General features: G+C 39.3%; 1 protein-coding gene across 3 annotated transcripts in view; it reads right to left on the bottom strand.

Moving 5' to 3' along the window:
- Positions 1-17,901, bottom strand: part of RGS12 (regulator of G protein signaling 12) — an 86,951-nt gene extending 69,050 nt beyond the window's left edge. For all 3 annotated transcript variants that reach the window (XM_051618592.1, XM_051618594.1, XM_051618593.1), the window contains exons 1-2: positions 17,855-17,901; positions 9,778-11,725 (exon numbers count right to left, since the gene is read on the bottom strand). In XM_051618592.1, coding sequence (XP_051474552.1) covers positions 9,778-11,634 — 1,857 coding nt within the window. In that variant the 5' untranslated portion in view covers positions 11,635-11,725; positions 17,855-17,901. The remainder of the gene's footprint in view (positions 1-9,777; positions 11,726-17,854) is intronic.
- Positions 17,902-18,417: the final 516 nt, after the last annotated feature.

Here is an 18,417-nt window from a genome sequence, read left to right on the forward strand (position 1 = left end):
AATTTCATTTTTAACCTGCTTATTTGGCCTCGTGAATTACCTGCCTCCTAATCTACCTGACAAGAAAACCATTAGAAACAAAAGTCACCAGAGGGGGATTGATGTAGCAGCAGTTTGTGAATGTGTCCAAGCGAGAACAGTTTCTGCCTGATAACGAGAAAGTTGTACAAGAAAAGTACAAATGAGAAAGTGGAAAACTTTGTACTTCTTGTATTACCAAGACGGAGTGAAGAAGGACACGACTATGTTAGACTGCAAATGGGGCAACAGAAAGAACAGAAATCACCTAATACGAAGTTACTTGCACAGATTAAATTCTTTAAAGACTGAAAGAAAAAGGATGGGTTCTTAAAAGTAATTTCAACTGATAAATGAGTTAGGCAGTTGTTCCATATAACACTCTTTTCAGCAGCTGTTCTAGCTTAAGGACTTTGCATATACCTCTGATCAGCAGGCTGCTCCCTCATCTTCAGTAACAATAAATTGTAGTTTGCAAACTAAAATAACCCTGTTTCTAACACAGATCCACAGTCAGTCGTGTCAACACAACTGATGATGCTCACTGCCAACTCCAGCCTAAGAGTCATGGGAACATTTTAAATTGGTACTACCAAAGAAATGCAATGTGAAACTATGATAGTCAATACGATACTCTAACCTGGAGCTTGAGGACAGAGAAGCAAATTGATGAAACCTTATAAATTATTCAGAACCCAAAGAAACCAAACACCTTAAGAAAACATCTTCAATTAGCTTAAAGAAATTCCCAGCTATAGCATGAGCTCTCTTATGATCTTTCATATTTTAGCAAGTGCACTTACCAAGTATCATAACTTTTTAACAGATTGTCATACATAACAACCTGAAATTTACATTTTCTACTACATGGTCTTTGTGTCTCTCTCATCCAAATATCTGAATATAATGAATAAGATTCCTCTGTTCTGGTAAAAGTTTTAAAGCTGGAGGAGCAAGAAGGTGGTAGCAAGGAGAGGACTCTGGTGGCTCTTGGAGAACAAGAAGCTGAGGCAGCAGGAGATTTTTGCTAGATGTTCAAGTATCCTTGACAAAGACAAAATACAGGGAGCTGGCAGCAGGAGTCCAGAAAGGAGAAAAAAGGAGAAAGAAAAACTGTGAAACTTAGGCCAGCTTTACAACATCTAGCAAATATGACCTTTTTAAGAGAAACACATTACAGTTTGTGACCATGAGGGGAAAATAAAGGGGATGAATCCTAGAGGACAGAGATTTTAGCTGCTGTGTGGAAGAGGAGGAAGAAGGAAATATAATATATAAGAAGATGAGGTAATCTAAAAAGTTTTAAAAAGCAGTAACAAAGCTGATCACCTACATTTACAGAAGGATGTTTCCACGTCCTTTCAAAACTGTTCTACAAGGAAAGGCAATCTCAAAAGATTCACAGGCACGTGAGCAAAATAATTTATTTAATGTTTGAGGGGAAAAAAGCATAAGAAAGTAATCAAATGTCACAAATGCAGTTAAAGAGTTGTAAAATAAAAATGTATTTCCTGCTATGTAGTAATTTTGATTTGAAAAAAATAATAAAAAAATTTCCTTCTCTTGTTTAGGTCCAACCAGTGTACTATCCTATGTCATGAGGTTCAAGATAATAAAAAAGGACCATACATATGCTAGAATGGTCACATAGGACTGCTTGCCAACTGGATTAGAAAAATTCAGAGGGACAACAGTCTGGGGAGTCTTTACAATCCAGCTAAACCATGCTTGCAACAGAAACAACCATCACTACCCAGATAGCAATGGGCAGTCCTGCTCCAGAGATCAAACTCCCCAGGTAAGAATCTCCCTATACTTAGAAGTCAAATAAATTAGATTATTTTAACAAAAACTCTGTCTGTAAGTGTCTGGACAACAAGTGTCAATCTGAGTACTGATTTCTGATTAAATGCCACTAAAAAGCACATAACAAAAGGAGAGTGTTTATATTCAAAGATTTTATTGGGGGGAAAAAAAGGAATATACAATTTTAGAAGTCTCAATTTAAGGAGTTCAACTAATACAGAATTTGCTGTGTTGTACGTGTCACAAAGCCTAGTCATACTAACTACAAAATAATCAAATTTTAATTTGTCCTACTCCTATTTATAGCTATTGAAGCTTTTAAAAACTCTCACTGTTTCTAGGTTTGACTCTATGACTTTGTATGGAAAACTGCGTAATAGTTCAGAACCCAGTTACACAGATCTTCTAATTTGAAACTTCTGTGGCTATTTGAAACATGCCAAATTTACTCTCAGCTGCTAAACAGCTGAAGGGTCAGTCTGGAGCTGCAGTTCAACTTCACAAACAATGCAGGTTTAAGGCTTCAAAATGGAAGTTCCTAATTTAGACCCTTCTGAAAAAGGGTGGGAAACAGGGATTCTACAGTAGTGCAAATATAGTCCAGTGCACAAAATCTCAAAAAATACTGAAAGTCTTGGAGGATCACAGAACAAAGTAGTTGATACACACAAACAGCATTCTGTCATCAATATTAGTCTCAAATCCTGCTCTGGACCATTTGGCTTAATCTTCCTCTGCTGTCCTCTACCATTCTGAGGTGCCCATTCACCTGCTTATGGGTCCTGTTAGCTGAGCAGCTGCCCCACGATGGGAGTGCAGAGGGGGCAAGACCATAGACCATAACATCCCTTTGCCCCTCATCCCACCAGCCAGCATCACATGCTCCTCCACCCAAAAACTGACAGTGCAGACTTGCAGGACTTGTAAAGTGAGGGTCTATGGGGCCTGAGAATGGGATTGATTAAAATACAGGGTGTGTTGGGTTAGGGTCCCTTGCACCCTGAAAGAGATAAAAGAACTTGAGAGGGAAATGAGAAAAGAGCCTGCTGCAGTCCAGGGGTTGCTTGCTGCCCCTGGACCACCAAAGGAACAGAAGCAGTAAGTCCAGGCACAGAAGAAGGCATGCTGATAAAGAGGACTCCATATTTAACAGAACAGAACAAGAATGATGCAGCATCCTCGAGGCTGCACTGCTGCTGTCATCATGGACTGGCAACACCTCACGAAATTGTATTAGGTAGGGGAGGGATAATTAAAAGAGGCCTCGGACCATTCATTTAATAACAACAATTCCTGTAATGGGGGGCAGAGGGAAAACAGATTTGACACCAGCAAGGATTCAAATGCTGATACTCACCATTACTGGTCAATGGATTTGATCACTTTTAAGAATATCTCTTTACTAGCCAGATGATAACTATTAGTTCCAAACAATCTTGAACATCAGGTAGGGATTAGCTGGGAACATTAAGTCAGTATGGGCCAATAATCAGAAATAATCAAAAAGACAAATGAACATTAATCAGAAAAGCAAAAGACATCAAGAAATAAGTGTGATAATACATGATTACCTAAAAGAGCTAGGACTTGGATTAATGAATACCAAACAGGTTGGATGGGGCTTTGAGCAACCTGGTCCACTGGGAGGTGTCCTTGCACATGATGGGAGGTTGGACCTAGATGATCTTTAAGGTGCTTTCCAACCCAAACAGTTCCATGATTCTATGTCAATACCCTTCTCGGGTACCATCTTTGCAAACTTATTGATGTCTTCACCGCAGTTATATCGATGGGATTAATTTTCAAGTCTTTCTCTTCAGACTTCATTTTTCCATGTTTTTGTTTAGACATTTCAGGTAAGTTTTAGCTATTTCATATTTTTGTTAATTAAAGACATTTAATTCCATATTGATCTATTTCTTCTCCAGTGAAGAACTAGTAATTTACAGCTCCTTTTCTTCTCCAAATCTTCTCAACACAAAGGAACTGGGGTCTATCTTTGTACAACTGAAAGCTCAGACAATAATGTTATAACCTCTTATCTCAAATCTTCTATGCTTAAAACTCAAAATAAAGCCATTTTCCATTATTTCAATTCATTCTGTGCTAATTATTTTTCTCCATGCTATTTTCTTAGTTGTTTCTCTTTGCTACCTTCTCCTGTGACTGCAACTGAAAACTAGCTCAGAAATACTTAGATGCCTGCATCTCCCCTTAGTTGTAATGATGTTAATTGGAGTCCAAACCTACACTTACTCTAGAAAACATTTAAATTCCAGTGTAATGAAAAATTCTAAATCTCTAGCACATAAATTTGAAATGAGCAAATTTCACAAAGTCAACATTGCTATACAGACATTCACTGTCCAGATTTTGTGTGATTTCTTTTTCAGAGAAAAGCACCCAGAATTATTTTGGCTTTTTACACCTTTTTAAAGATCCCAGAACTGACCATTGTTTTAAATCAATACTTTAGAAGATTACAGTAGCTATGAAATTATTAAACATTTAATTGCTTTGGATTTTCTTATAGCAAAATATATCAGAAAACCTATTTCATATAATGTCTGTTTGCAGATTAATTCACATCAGCAGATCGTCAGATTTAGCTCTGATGTTTAGGATTTCACTGCGTTTTCTTTAAGGTATATACATACATCTCAAATCAGACCAAAGCCTATAATTCCAAAGGTTAAAATTAAATTGTACTGCATAAGAATAGCAATCCAGCTGCCGTTAATTCCACTTTATAAACAGCTGGGGTGGAACAATTTAAGCTGGTGAGCAAACAGAATTGTAGAGGGAAGGGGAAAAAAGCCATGTAATTATACAACAAAAAACAAATATGGGAACCAAACAGCTTTGCCAACATTGTCTTTGCATCTAAAATATCTGCCTTTCAATTAGTTCTCCATCCAGTTACCAACATTAAACATTGCAATTCTTGGATTTGAAGCAAATGACTAAGTTTTGCAAAAAATGCTATGCCATTTTTATACTGAACAGCATATATTTTTCAGTAATACTTTCTCAGGAAACAAAGACAACTCTGAAACAGTTAAACTTCGGATCAAAACAGATTAACAATAATAGCAACCCAGAAAATATAATAGCAAGGAAAGATGTATTAGTGAACTCCACAGTATTGCTTGCCTGTCGTCCCTCTTCTACATTTTACAACAGTTTCAGTAGCTTAAGTCATGATGGTTACAAAGCAGTGGATACATTTTTTGGTTTAAAAAAAAAAAAGTGTATTTGCAATATATATATAGTGGTCCAGTGAGTCTCAAACAATGAGATTATCAATTTTCTTTCCCTCTGAGATCTACAAAGAGGATCCATTTACAAATTCACACTCTTCATGAGCACAAAAAAATAATGTGGTCAAGACAAAATCTTACTAACTGTGAAGCAGAAAAGGGTTTCTAAAGATAAATACCCAAAAATTTAAAAGGCTTTTAAAATACTTTTTAATAGATTTGTCATATTCTCTTCCAATAAATGTAGTACCCAAATACCAGTTTTTAAGCTCAGGTTGTAAAATCACTTGTGATCTTAAATGTTACACTTGCCTTCACAATATTAAAACAGACTACCTTTTTAAAAAAAAAAAAAGAATGGTGAGAGGTCAATACTTAGGATTCTGTCCTCTAAACTGACTGTTATTAAACTTTCCAGTGGAAAAAAAAGGAGTATTTTCCCAGTAAAACTTAATTTAAAAGAGTAATGGGTAGACATATTTTTGGCCAGGCACTAGCCTAAAAACACAGTGAGGGTTGAGCAAAATTAAACGTATTATATTAATTTAGTCTAGAGTGAAAGGAATGCTTCCCTGTTCAGCAATTTCTCAAGTCCCTTGCCAATCTTAACATCCCCTGATGTTTTCATATTGTTTATGGTGCTTTTCTTTTGCATAACTCAAAATCACAGAAAAGGGTGAGTAGGTAAGTGTCTGGAACTTAGTGGGATGCTGAAGAAGGTGAAAATAACAATGCAACAGCAAAGGCAGCACAGTGCAAAAGGAATAGCAAACAAAAAAAACAGAAATTACTCCATTCCCACAGAAACCATAACCAGACTCATCATCTGCTAGTATCACAGACCTCATGAAACGACACACCCCTACCCAGTATCAGTCTTCCAGCAGTTAAGAAGCTTCTCATCACCAGAAATCTTCTTCAGTTATTCTGAAACCAAAAGCCATCTTACTTTCCACAATTTGCCTTTTCAGCGAATTTCAGCAACATCATCTGGTCTTTCACTACCTGTTTCAGTGTAAGGCCTACAGGGGTCAAGGAGACCCCCCAAAAAAGTCTCCTAAAATGCCTCAGTAGAAATCTGGTCACAGGAAGATTTTAAGAAACACAGGAAACACGAAGTTCAGTACTGGAAATAATTTTAGAGGTGCATGGGGCCAGAGATACCTTCCAAAAAATTTCACTCAGAAGAGGTGGAATAGAACCACAGTTTCCCTGTTTTAGTTCTCCTCTTCCCAAGTACAACAACTATTATAAAAACAAAAGATTAAAAAGAAAAATAAAAAAATACAGCAATTGTGAAAGTGTAAGTTCAGTAATTTAGGCATAAATCAGTTGCAACATTTTAAAGCAAAAACAGAAAACCTTATACTACCCAGTAACATTTAATCAAATTAGGCAGTTTTATTTTTTTTCAACTATTCACCCTTATATTGAACTTTAAAATGTTTTGTAGCAGTGTAAATAATATTAATATATTAAAAGTGGTTTTGCCAAGTCTTACAAAATTAACCAGAATTCTAACTTGTTAGCTGAAAACATCATCATTAATGAGACTACAACACTAAAGGGAAAAAAAAAAGAAAAAAAAGCTCAGAAAAATGTGTTTACTTCCTTGGAACCTGAAGTCTGAAACACCATCCCTATTTCTAACAACAAGAAACACTTCCCTGCTGTGAAAGTACAATTTGCAATAGATCTGTTAACTAGTGCTTTCTCACATCTGCTCTTGTGTTCTGTACAATTCACAAACATTTTATCAGGGCAGCTATAAAATCAGAAAAGAGTCTATGTCTCTCTTACCCCCCACTAGCACTTGTACAGTACAGAATATTTTCCTGAATTACACACTGTAATCGCCACTATTTAGCTGCACAGCCGTTCTGCTAGATCAGAATTGCATCCAAGAACTCATGTCCTTTCCCCAGTGTGTAATGAAAGTTCCAAGGAAGATGGTATGTAATATGGATGTGCAGAATCCATCACAAAAAAAATCTAGCTTTGGTAACCTTTCCTGTCTCTAGTGGCTTCTGCACATTCCCCCTCATAGGATATATTACACTTCAGTATTAATGGAAAAGACAAAAAAAAAAAACCAACACCCACCTTAATTAAAAAGCAATTTAAGGAGTGCTCTGTCAAATGAAGCATTAGACTCGGCCACAAGGTTGTAAAAATATGAATATAATCCCAGGTGGCCACTTTCTATACTTTATTCCATGACTGGAATGTGCCTGAGCATGCTGTGTAAAATCAGTCCTTACCACTTAAAAAGGTCACAGGAAACTGAGGATGGATAGTTTTCCCGAACGCAGCATCTAACCCATCTGAGTAATGTTTTGGAATAGATGGTCTTAGCTCTTCTTTTCACACAAAGCAAAAACAGAGTCTAAATTTCTGAGTATCATTCTCTTATTAAAACAAATTAGTGCTCTAATATACAAAACCACAGATCCTCCCTATTTCTGCAGTACCCAAAGCAGCACAGAGGTACGTTCATCCATAAGGACATCCCCTGACTCTTTCATTAAAGATTTAAGATGAGAACAATAGTACAACTTCATCTTTATGAATTACTCTGAAAAAATGCTAAGTGCTTGAAAATCCTGCTTGCAAATAATTTCAAGACTTTCATGAGCTTTTCTCATCAGTTTCATAATACTGAAAAAACTAAATGAAAAAGAAAAGAGGTTCTGCAGCCTTAATGAGGAGACTAAATGCTAAAGCGATGTGGGAACATCTTAAATGTGTCTTGTAAACAAATTTCTTATTAATCAAAGAGCATAATAATTATTTTATTAGTAAACAGACTTAAAAGAGACAATTGACGTACTTAATGTTGAAACTTATATTCTGTTATGTGCTGATCTAAGCGATACAGTAGGTGAGTTAGTATTACTTCTACCCACATATAGAACATCTTTTGTCTTAAACTGTAAAATTTTCTATCAGATTTTCATTACTATATTCTTGACTTCCATGAAATAAATATTTCAAACACTAAAGAAATACTTTTAAAAAAATTATTTTAAAATCCCTGGGGAAAAAAAACTAATCCATATTACTATCATGGACAACACTGCAGACCTGCAGACACAATCTTGTTGCACAGACTCTCAAGAAATTTCAACAGCATCCCATGATCAGGAAGCATGTAGTCCTCAGGGTAACAGACAGAATTGATTGCTAGGTGGTTTGGGTGGACAGTGTTTACAAATTAAGTGTGTTTGGTTGGTTGGTTTTGAAAATCACCTTGTATTTAAGATCATTTGAAACTTAATGCATTGCTGTGGGTCTGGAAAACATTGCTGCCTGTAGCAGTCATGTCACCTTAAAAATACATTATACACTAGTCTGTTACTATTATATATACTAGCTTGTATTTTTTATTTTCAGCACAAAAAGCATACAAAAGAACATATATGAAAGTTGTTGGCTTCACAGTGCAAGAAAAGCAATAAAAGTAATTTCTCCTTCCACACCTAAACCATAATGTTCTGAATTCTAATCCTAAAAAAAAAATCTATGCCTAAGTGTCACACTAATGCAAAGATTTTTTTTATATATATGTGAAACAACTAATGAATTTCTCCTGTCATCCACTTGAGTGACAGTTGGAGATTTTTAATCAGGTGAAAAAAAAACATTTTTTCAAAAACAAATTAAGATAGCATGATGAAAATTGAATCACGTACGCAGTACTTCCTCACAGAAGGCCACTGCTTCTTCCAGACTAATTTGAAGCATAAGGTTCTCTCTTTCCCTTGAAGTCAGCAAATGTTTCAGATACAATCCTGCTACTGTGTCTATCAGTGTAAGCCAAATGACCTTCACTTTACTGGAAACCCAGTTATCAACAACAGACTCCCATGAGATTAGTTCCCTCTACAGCAAAACACGTATGTGACAAAGGGAACAGTATGTAATTACAGGGGATACCCTTCCCACACCTTTTTTTAAAAAAAAAAATCTTCTCACTTTGGTTTATAGAAGCCTAATAGTAGACAAAACAAGTAGATGAAGAAATTACTGGGAATAAAAATTTGAATTACAGCCTACTGGCAGAATTTTAGATTTGTGACCTAATAATGGACACTATAATCACCACTAAAAATTATCCTTTAATGTACGTTTAATGCTACTTGTATTGAGAGGTTAGCTGGAGATAATTTTTATGATAATAAAATTGTCTTGCTCAGTTAAACACAAAATTTATTCAGTAAAACTTGTATAATACAAGATTTTGACTAATGATTAGACTATACCTAGAAAAAAAAAGTAATATAATAAGATTTTACTTATAATAATAAAAGACAGCCTTGTAAAAAAAAAAAGGAACTAGTGTGAGGTTTCCATTCTTTAGCTGCTGGGGTCAGAAAGAATTGAAGTTGCTAGAATGCCATGTCCCCTTTTATTGCAATGCCACTGCAACATTTGGAAACAATGAAGAGACAAGAAGAAATGTGAGAAAGCTCTAACAGACAACACTTCCAGCAGAATTACAATTCCAGAGCTGCACTCAATTAAACAGGAATATGCAATGCCTCTGAAAAGGAGAAAGAGCTGTATCATTTCCTTCATCTGAAACTGTGTAAATGATATACTACTTGTTTAAATTTTAGTATGTGAACATCATGCTGTAATAGGCTGTTGGGGTTTGGAGTTTTTTTAGGAACCAGTATGAACATATTCTCACCTTTTTATCTTCTTTAGACTTCCTAATACTGTGCGGAGGGCCAAATTTGTTCTGCATGGAAAACATCTTCTTAGACCATTCACTTTTATGAGATTTTAACTGTGGCTGACCAAAGCTGCCATCAACTCTGTATCTGTCAGCTGGAATCTTACTCATGGGTGGGGGAAGAGTTCCGCAGTTGACACTTGACCAGCCGTCCGTGGAATCCGTGTACGACTCCTGGTCGCTGGCATTGCCGTGCTGCCAGTCTTGTAAAACATGCACAGGCAACCACCTCTGATTGCCTGTGCCTGCAGTGTTCTTCTTGGATGGGGGTACTGAATTCCGGGAAGAAACCAGTGGAACTTCAATACGAGCAGAAGGACTTAGGTGCTTGCTTACATTTTGAGGCTTATCGTTCGGCATTACTTCTAAAGGAATGTTGCCCTCTTGCTCGTGACAGAAGCCATTCCAATGGGAAGCAGGCTGATTTTGTCCCCTTCCTACTGGATTTTCCCATATGCTGTTAGGAATGTGTTTACTTGGATTGCTCCCTAAGTCAACCACCAGAACCCTATTATTCTTTTCTTCTTGGTTAAAATTTCCAATTCCACTATCACTGTTGCTGCTTGTACTATTATTCTGATGAGCATCTGCATCACCATCAAGAAAAGCCCTCGCACGCATTCCCTCAATCAATTCCCCCATGTCCCTGTACAGGACAGAAATAAACTGAAGAACAGGTAGAGATGATGTTGGAAACTCAAGACAGCCATTTGTGTCTGGATCTGCAGTACATTCCAGTCCAAAACGTCTTGCTATGCCCTGGTGAATTTTATGATGAAATAACTCAGGATCCACCATAAAAACATGGCAAGATGTCCTCAGAACCCCTTCATCTTCTTGAGCCAAGCTTGCATCATCATTTGTCTGCATTGTAACTAGTCCAAAGAATCTCCTGTCATCCGGGCAAACAGCGCTGAATGCCAGTTTCTCTGCAGGATATTCTGCCACTACACCTGACTTGTCGCTGCAGAGCTGGATACAGTCATGCATGATCTTCATCATCACTAGTGAATGGATTTTTTGTTCTGCCCGCAGACGTCTCATGCACCCACGAATAGCCTGCAAACTCTCGTTTTCCAAATTCAAGGTTGTTGAAGGAAGTTCAATGGAGCCTAGGTAACCTACAATCATGGCGACATTCAAAATGCTTGCATCTAATCCAAAGTCTTCGGCGCTCTCCAGTCCAATTCTAAAAACTGAATCATCATTCAGGACTTTGGATATTTCTTCCTTTGACAGTAGGTTTGGATTGCTAACACTTTCATTCCCAGTTTCAAATTTAATAGCAGCAGAATCTGAAAATGATCTTTGTTTTGGTGTGGAATTAGCAGAGTTACCAGCACAAAGACTAGGGTTCTCAAAGATCATGTTGAAAATGCCACCAGACTGCATTTCTTCAACGACTTTCTCTGCTCTGTTTATACCCAGAGCTTTAGAGTCAGGTTTGGGTTTCAGCCACCCCTTTCCATCATAAAAACCAACTTCTTCGTCACTTGAACATGAATCTATATGACTAATCCCTTCAGCAATGGCCATGTGCAGGACTCCAGAACATTTTCCTATAAGTTTCACTACGTCTTCATGAGAGGCTTTTTTCACATTGATTTCATTAACTGCAAATATCTGATCTCCTGCTTTAAGTCCAACATAATCTGCAGGGCTGCCTTTCATAACACAACTAAGAACACAAGGAGCTTGTCCAGAGAGGGTAAACCCATAACCTGCTCTTCCTCTAGCAACTTCCACACTTCTTATCCGAGGAGGAGCGTGCATGTTGAGTCGATGTTTCACTGTTTCCCCTGGTCTATACATTTTGAGGTTTTTTTCCTGAACTAGGAAAACTTTTAATTAGTCCAGTTCTTTGTCATGTTTCAAGAGTATCACTCCTTCATCAGTTGAAGCTCTAAAGAAAAAAGAAGAAGAAAACTATTTTGATTATTTAAAATATTTTTAAATTTTTAGTACCCAGTATTACCTTTACTGTTCAGAAATATTGCTAGTGAACTCTACCAAAAACTTTTGCTAAAGAATTAACATAACACTCAAATTGAAAAGAACAGGTACTACAGTCTTAATTTTACTGACGAGAAAGCAGAAGCAAACACAAATAAAGTGGCTGTGAAAAATGGCAAAGCAACTGAATGGCAAAGCAAAGAACAAAATCCGAGTCTCCTGGTGTACAGCCAGTGTTTTTACACTACAGCACGTCACATCTTCCTCAGCCCCACCATGTTACCTAATAGTTAATTTCTGGTGTACCACACCATTGTAATGCCACCACAGTGAAAATCCTGAAGCTCATCTATCATTTCCCAGCAACGTGAACATTAGAGCTCAAGTGTATCTACTCAGCTGTAGTCTCCTCTATGCCCACTGTACAGAAACAGGTACCAAATGTATTCATGTAAAGCAGGACAGGGAAATTACCCCTAGAGTTGCCTGTAACTCTTCACTAACTGACTGTAAAGGCATTTGAAAATAAGTATCTCAAACTTCAACTTGCAGACATACATTTCAGTTACATATGCAACAATAAATGGACATTCAGTCATGTACTAGACCCAAGGGAATCCAAAATTAATCTACTCAAAAATAACTTGTCAGAAAGCAAACACTATAAAAAATGCATTTCAGCCAGCCATTCCAAAATCCATGTGTTTTAGTTTTAGCTTGAAACTTAAAAAAAAAAAAAGAGAGAAAAAAAGAAGAAACTCCACATGCTGTCAGTATTAACCTAGTCATTCATGACTTTACAATGAAGATAAAGCAGCTTTATATGAACAGCGAGAAATAGATTTCATTACACTTTGTTGTAGACACTGAAGTCTGTATGTCTTGTTCTAATTAAACTCAGTTAAATTCCATTGTTTTAGAGAGGTGTCCTCCACTAAGCAGGGTAAAATGAATTTAAAATCTTGTAACACAAAGAATAGAAATAGCAACTTGCTCAACTTTTGAAGCTATCTCCTTGTTGCTTTATATGAACTCTTAACTCCTCAGGTCTGGAGGATGACTGACTGAAATAATGGGAGGACTACAGCTATATAAAATTGCAATAAACTGAGTCTGAGCAAATGAGAACCAATCTGAAGATAACTAGTACTGTGAGCTGATCCCCAGGCTTGTTCATAATTCAGTCACAATGTAACATACTTAAAGTGCATAAGTTATTTGAAAGCAAGTATCTTGTATATGTGGGCAAAATGCAGGCAACACTGAAGGTAAATAGAAACACAAGTACATGTACACGCATGCAGAGTCACACATTTGTTTAACTTATCTAAAAATTAGTGGTCTCCAAGCCACTACTTGCATGGAAGAAAAATGACCAAGAAATCCTTCTGACATGGCTCTCAGTTCTAGAAATAACAAAAAAACTCACTCTCAAAATGTGATGCAATCCACAGCACACTACTTTCACAGTATTTCTACCTGGGATTAGAAGAACCATGACTTCAAAAGTACCACCAAGAAAAAACAATAAAACAGAACACCTTGAAATACAATTTAGGATCATAGTCTTAACTACTTAAGACTACCTAGGTCCTGTTTGATTATCAAATTTAAAAAACACTGCTGTTTCTCAAATATTCTGCTAAATATTCAACTACAGGATGTGATTTCCTTAGAATCCTTCCAAATCCTAAATAGGACAGCTTGCAAAATCCTACAGAAGACATTCACTTGGCTTTACTTTTGGGTTTTAATTTTTATTTTTTTTTTTTAACAAAGGGACATCAGGTTGTATGTCTCCATGGTGCAATGGTAACTGTTCAATGTAGTATGGTTTCTGCAAATTGTTTTAATATGGCAATTACCTCGCTTCAATGACAACAGTTCCCCTATAATTTGAGACATAACTTAGCTTTAAGAAGTAATGAAACTTCACACTTAACCTTTGAATGGAAATCATAACACAAGAAATGCTTTGCAAACGCTTAACTAAACTCACAGGTTGCTGTAAAAGACCCTTGTCAACTTGCATCCAGTCTCACGCCTTATACATAGATTGACTTTTCCTCAAGAGGCTAAACTAGCAAACCAAGAGACCTCTGTACATTCAGCCATCCCTAATTAGGTCTGGTACTTCCTGAGAATCATCCTTAAGCATTTCAAAACATAGTTCTTCAACCAAAAGAATGAAACACCAAATGACCAACAATAAATAAAAACCTGCTATCTAGGAGCATGAATATATACATGTTTTAATTTGACCTCTAGTGAATATTTCTGTTCTCAACAGCTTGGTGAATAGGCTACTGTGTCCCTTGGGTACCCTCCAAAACTGTGCTGCTAATCTGGTCAACATAAAGCACTGTAGTACCTAGCACCTAGAAGTGTGCTGGTAGCTTGCAAGAGGAAAGGAAACAATTAAGAGTATTATATTATAAATAATATGATTTAAAAAAAAAAAAAAAAAGCAGTAGTTATAAAAAAATTAAGATTCAATATTGTAAGGTTGAAGTGGCTGATAAGAAAAAACAGGTTTTTCCAACTATCTAATCTACAAAAAAAATACCCCAAATGCAACTATACACACAATGAAAATGTAGTTAGGCTGCTCTGGGGAAGAAGCAAACCTCAGCGCTGTCTTACCTTATGATTCCAATTTGCTATGAGAAGATTCCTTTCAACTCTATTCACAAGATAATTGATCTACTTGCCTTCCTAACCTATGCCCCTACACATCAAGCATTTACTCCAGATGATAAGGGAACATCATCCCAAAACCTGGACATTATAAAAACAAAACAGCAGGCTGCTAATGCATTAGTTTTCTCTAGGTGTGAAGACTTCCAGCTACTAATTTATTTGTGTAATTGTGTATCAAGTTAGGAAGTAATTCAACATTAAGGGGTTTATCACTATTAACGTATATATATAACTAAAAAAAACAACAAACAAACCTGTGTCACTTTGCTGGAAAAGCCATCTCTTCCCTCTCTCAGTAGCTGAAAATTATTGTGCACTTTTTGTGGCAATTATACCCATGAAAATAACTAAAGCTCACTAAATTTGTCTCGGAAACTTCAAGACAAAAGGACGAACGTTGCCCTTCTGCAAGAACCCTCAGCATTCAAATATGTTTTACTACAACAATGGGCTGACAGGCAAATGGAAAAATTAAGAAAATAGTGCTTCTCATAACCAGAGATTACAACAGAGATTAGTTGAGCTACAAACTGTTAGCAAACTAGTTCAAAACTAAATTATCAAATTATCTAATTGTCTACATTTTCTTTTAATTTCTTAGCAGATTTGAAACCTGGAGCTAAAGAGATACAGCACAAAAATGGCACAAACTTCCACAGTTTCAAAGTAATCCTGTGTCTGAATATCCTTTTTCTGTAACAAATTACAAAATGTGTAGCATATCCAGTGAAACAAAGACATTATTTTAGTTGCACTGACATAACGCTTTGTAAGTGTCTGCATGTTTACTAAAACATGACATTATTAGTAAACTATATAACTTTTGATAATTGTCCTAAGCAACCAAAGTTATAATTATTTGAGCTGTTGATTTTCAGTTCAAATTAAATACTGAATCTTTCTGAGCCTACCAATTACTAGTGTAATTACTTCTAATAATTATAGCACTGAATGTTGGTAATTTGAAAGCACAAATACATTCAGTCATATATGGTGGGTCAGAAAAACAGTTACACCACAATACTAAACATGGCCAACCTGGCTTTGATTTTCTGCTATCACTAAGTTTGGTAACTAAACCTTAAGCAAGTAATATAGTTTTGTGACATTTCAATATACTTATTAAAAACACTGAAAAATACAGAATTCCTACTATTATTTAAAGAACATGGCACACATAAAATTAATACTATGATTTCAGAACAGAACACACAGAGAACAAACACAGTTTAATAACTACAAAATATTTCAAAGGATCTTTTAGACAGAAACACTAACATATACAAATTAAGAGTTGTTCAAGTATGTGTAATAACAAAATTTGCCTAAATACACCAGCTTGGTCACAGAACTGTAAAACAAAAAGAAACATTTGCATTTTCTGCCAGCATACCTTCTGGTCTACCTTTTCAATCAACTATTTCTGGGCACAAAAAAACCTAAAATACCAGTTACAGTTGCACTGTACTTTATCCCACAAACACTGCACGTCTTCATGCAATGTTTTTACATATCCATGCCAGCTTTTAAGGTAATTTTCAAACCCTCTACTCCAGAGAAAATAATACCTATTTGCTTACTTTCAAGGGAGAGAGGTGGTTTGTTTCCTGCTTCTGTGCTTGTTAACTCATAGCAACTAAAAGACCAAACAAACATGAGACATACTCCTGTTATAGTCTATGTTAAACTATATAACCTTAACAGTTACGGGGGCAGTGAGGGAGCCTGTGAACTTCAAGACTACTTTACTGACCACCACTTCGGTCTGAAAAGCCTTTGGAAACGAGCTGATACTCAGCACTACAGTATCCATATTAATGGACTTATTTGCCTTTTTTTTTAAAAAAAAAAAACAAAAACACAAAGAACTGGTTGGCTTTATTTATTTATTTATTTAATACTGAGACTGTAAGAGGACAAAGCATGCAAAGTGGAAGCGCATAAAGGAGAAAGCCTGCTCCCTCATCTTTTATACACGTCTTGAAGCATTGCAAAAGACTCTTCAGCATGGGTGCCACTCATTAAGGCAGAACTGACTTTCACAAAGGGTGCCACTACCAAGCTCAAATGAAGTTATAAAATTTGAATTCCACTCACTATTCAAATGTGGTACGTGTTTACAGACAAGTTACACGAGAAATGTAACAGCACAACCTGCAGAAGACAGCTACCAGTTGTTTGAGAACTCAGGCGGGACAATGTTTTAATTTAAAAATCTTATCAGCATTTCACAACTGGCAAAACATACCACTGTGTTTCCTGTATAAGCAGCGGCTGCTTTGCCAGAAAACAATTAGGTGTACCTGGCGTGATCATTAACGAAATACTTAATTTAATTAGTAACAGCAGGATACAAAAAGTTATTAATAAAAACTCTTCTCACAGCGAAGACAGGGTACAAAGTGCAAAGAACACGAACAGGACATCTGCTGTTTTGTCTGACAAGACTCACACGACTAAGGACCAAGCTTCCTAAAACTACCAACAGTCATGTGTCTGCAATCCGGATTCATTTATGTGTTGGGTTTAAGAACCTGAAAAAGTTTTGTCGGCAGCTCGGCACTATTTACACACACCCCACACACACACCCCCCCCCCCCCTCTTCTTCCTTGCAAAGAGGTTCCACAACTGCCGGGACACCGGGACGCCGGGGCGGCAATTCCAGCAGCCCCACGCGGGACCGGCTCGGGAAGAGCCGCGGCGGGGGGAGCCTGGGGATGGGTCTGCGCTCCCGGCCCTTCCACGCACAGGCGAGAGCCGGGAGGGGACACGCCTGCCTCCCGGGGCAAGGCTGGGGAAAGCCGCTCGGGAAAGTTAGGCTGCCGGCTTCTCCTGGCGGCACAAGGGACCCGGGGGCAGCTGGATGCCCCGGGAAGGCTCCTGCCCCCCGGGGGGCACGGCGGCGGGACGCCGGGCAGGCCGCGGGGCGGGCGGCGGGGCCGCTCCCGCCTCCAGCCGGGCTCCGCGGGGTTACCCCACCGGCGGGGCAGCCGCTCCCCGGGAGGGTGGAGCTGCGGGGAGGGGAGAAAGCGGCACCTGAGCCCGCAGGGACGGTTTGAAAAACCGAGCGGTAAAGAGAGGGGAGGGCACAGGGTACCGGCCGCCCCCGCCGGCCGCCCCGTCTCCTCCGCGCTGCCCAGCGGGGCAGCCCGAGGGCCGCGCAGCGGGGGCGGCCGGGGCCGCTCGCCCTCTCGGCTCCCGCCGCCGCGCTCCCCTCCCCCAGCCCGGCCCCCCTCCCGCCGCCCATCGGCAGCACACCCCCCCCCCCCCCCCCGCCCCTTCCCACCACACCCCGAGCGGGGTCCCTGGCCAAGGGGCGAGGGGGAGGGGAGAGCCGGGCGGCAGGAGGTGGGCGCTGCCCCGCTCAGACCCACTCACCTCCGTCCCCCAGGACTCCGGCTACTCTACTGAGGCACCAGCTCCCCCGGTCGCCGAGGAGACGGGCGCCGGGCTCCGCCACACAGCGCTGCGGCCACTGGCTGCGAGGAGCTGTCAGTCACCGCGCTCACCCGGCAGGGGTGGCGGTCGGGTTCCCGGACAGAGAGCGGGGAGAGACAATACCCAGCTTCTCAGAACTACAACTCCCGGCACGCTCTGCGAGCGCCCCGCTCCCTGCCACCGCGGGGAGCTGGCCGCGCGGAGCGTGCCGGGACACGTAGTTCCTTCCCCTCCCCAGCCCGCTCGCCTGGGCGCGGTGGGCAGCGGGCGCCCCGCCCCCTCGCCGCCGGCGGGGAGCGCAGTGCGCAGGCGCGGGCCGCCGGCGCGCCGGCCTTTGAACGGGGCTGAGGGGCCGTTTGCTGGTGCCCATCGCGCTGTGGCTGCAGCTTGTGCGGCCACCGGGGAGCTGGGAGAGGAGAACAAAAAGTGGTTCCAGCTCTCGTATAAGCAGCGCTGCCACCCGAGCTGGCTGGGGAGAGCGGCGTTAGAAGAGCCTGCTGCTC

The sequence above is a fragment of the Apus apus genome, chromosome 4 (assembly GCF_020740795.1).
Source record: "Apus apus isolate bApuApu2 chromosome 4, bApuApu2.pri.cur, whole genome shotgun sequence".
Classification (NCBI taxonomy): Eukaryota; Metazoa; Chordata; class Aves; order Apodiformes; family Apodidae; genus Apus; species Apus apus.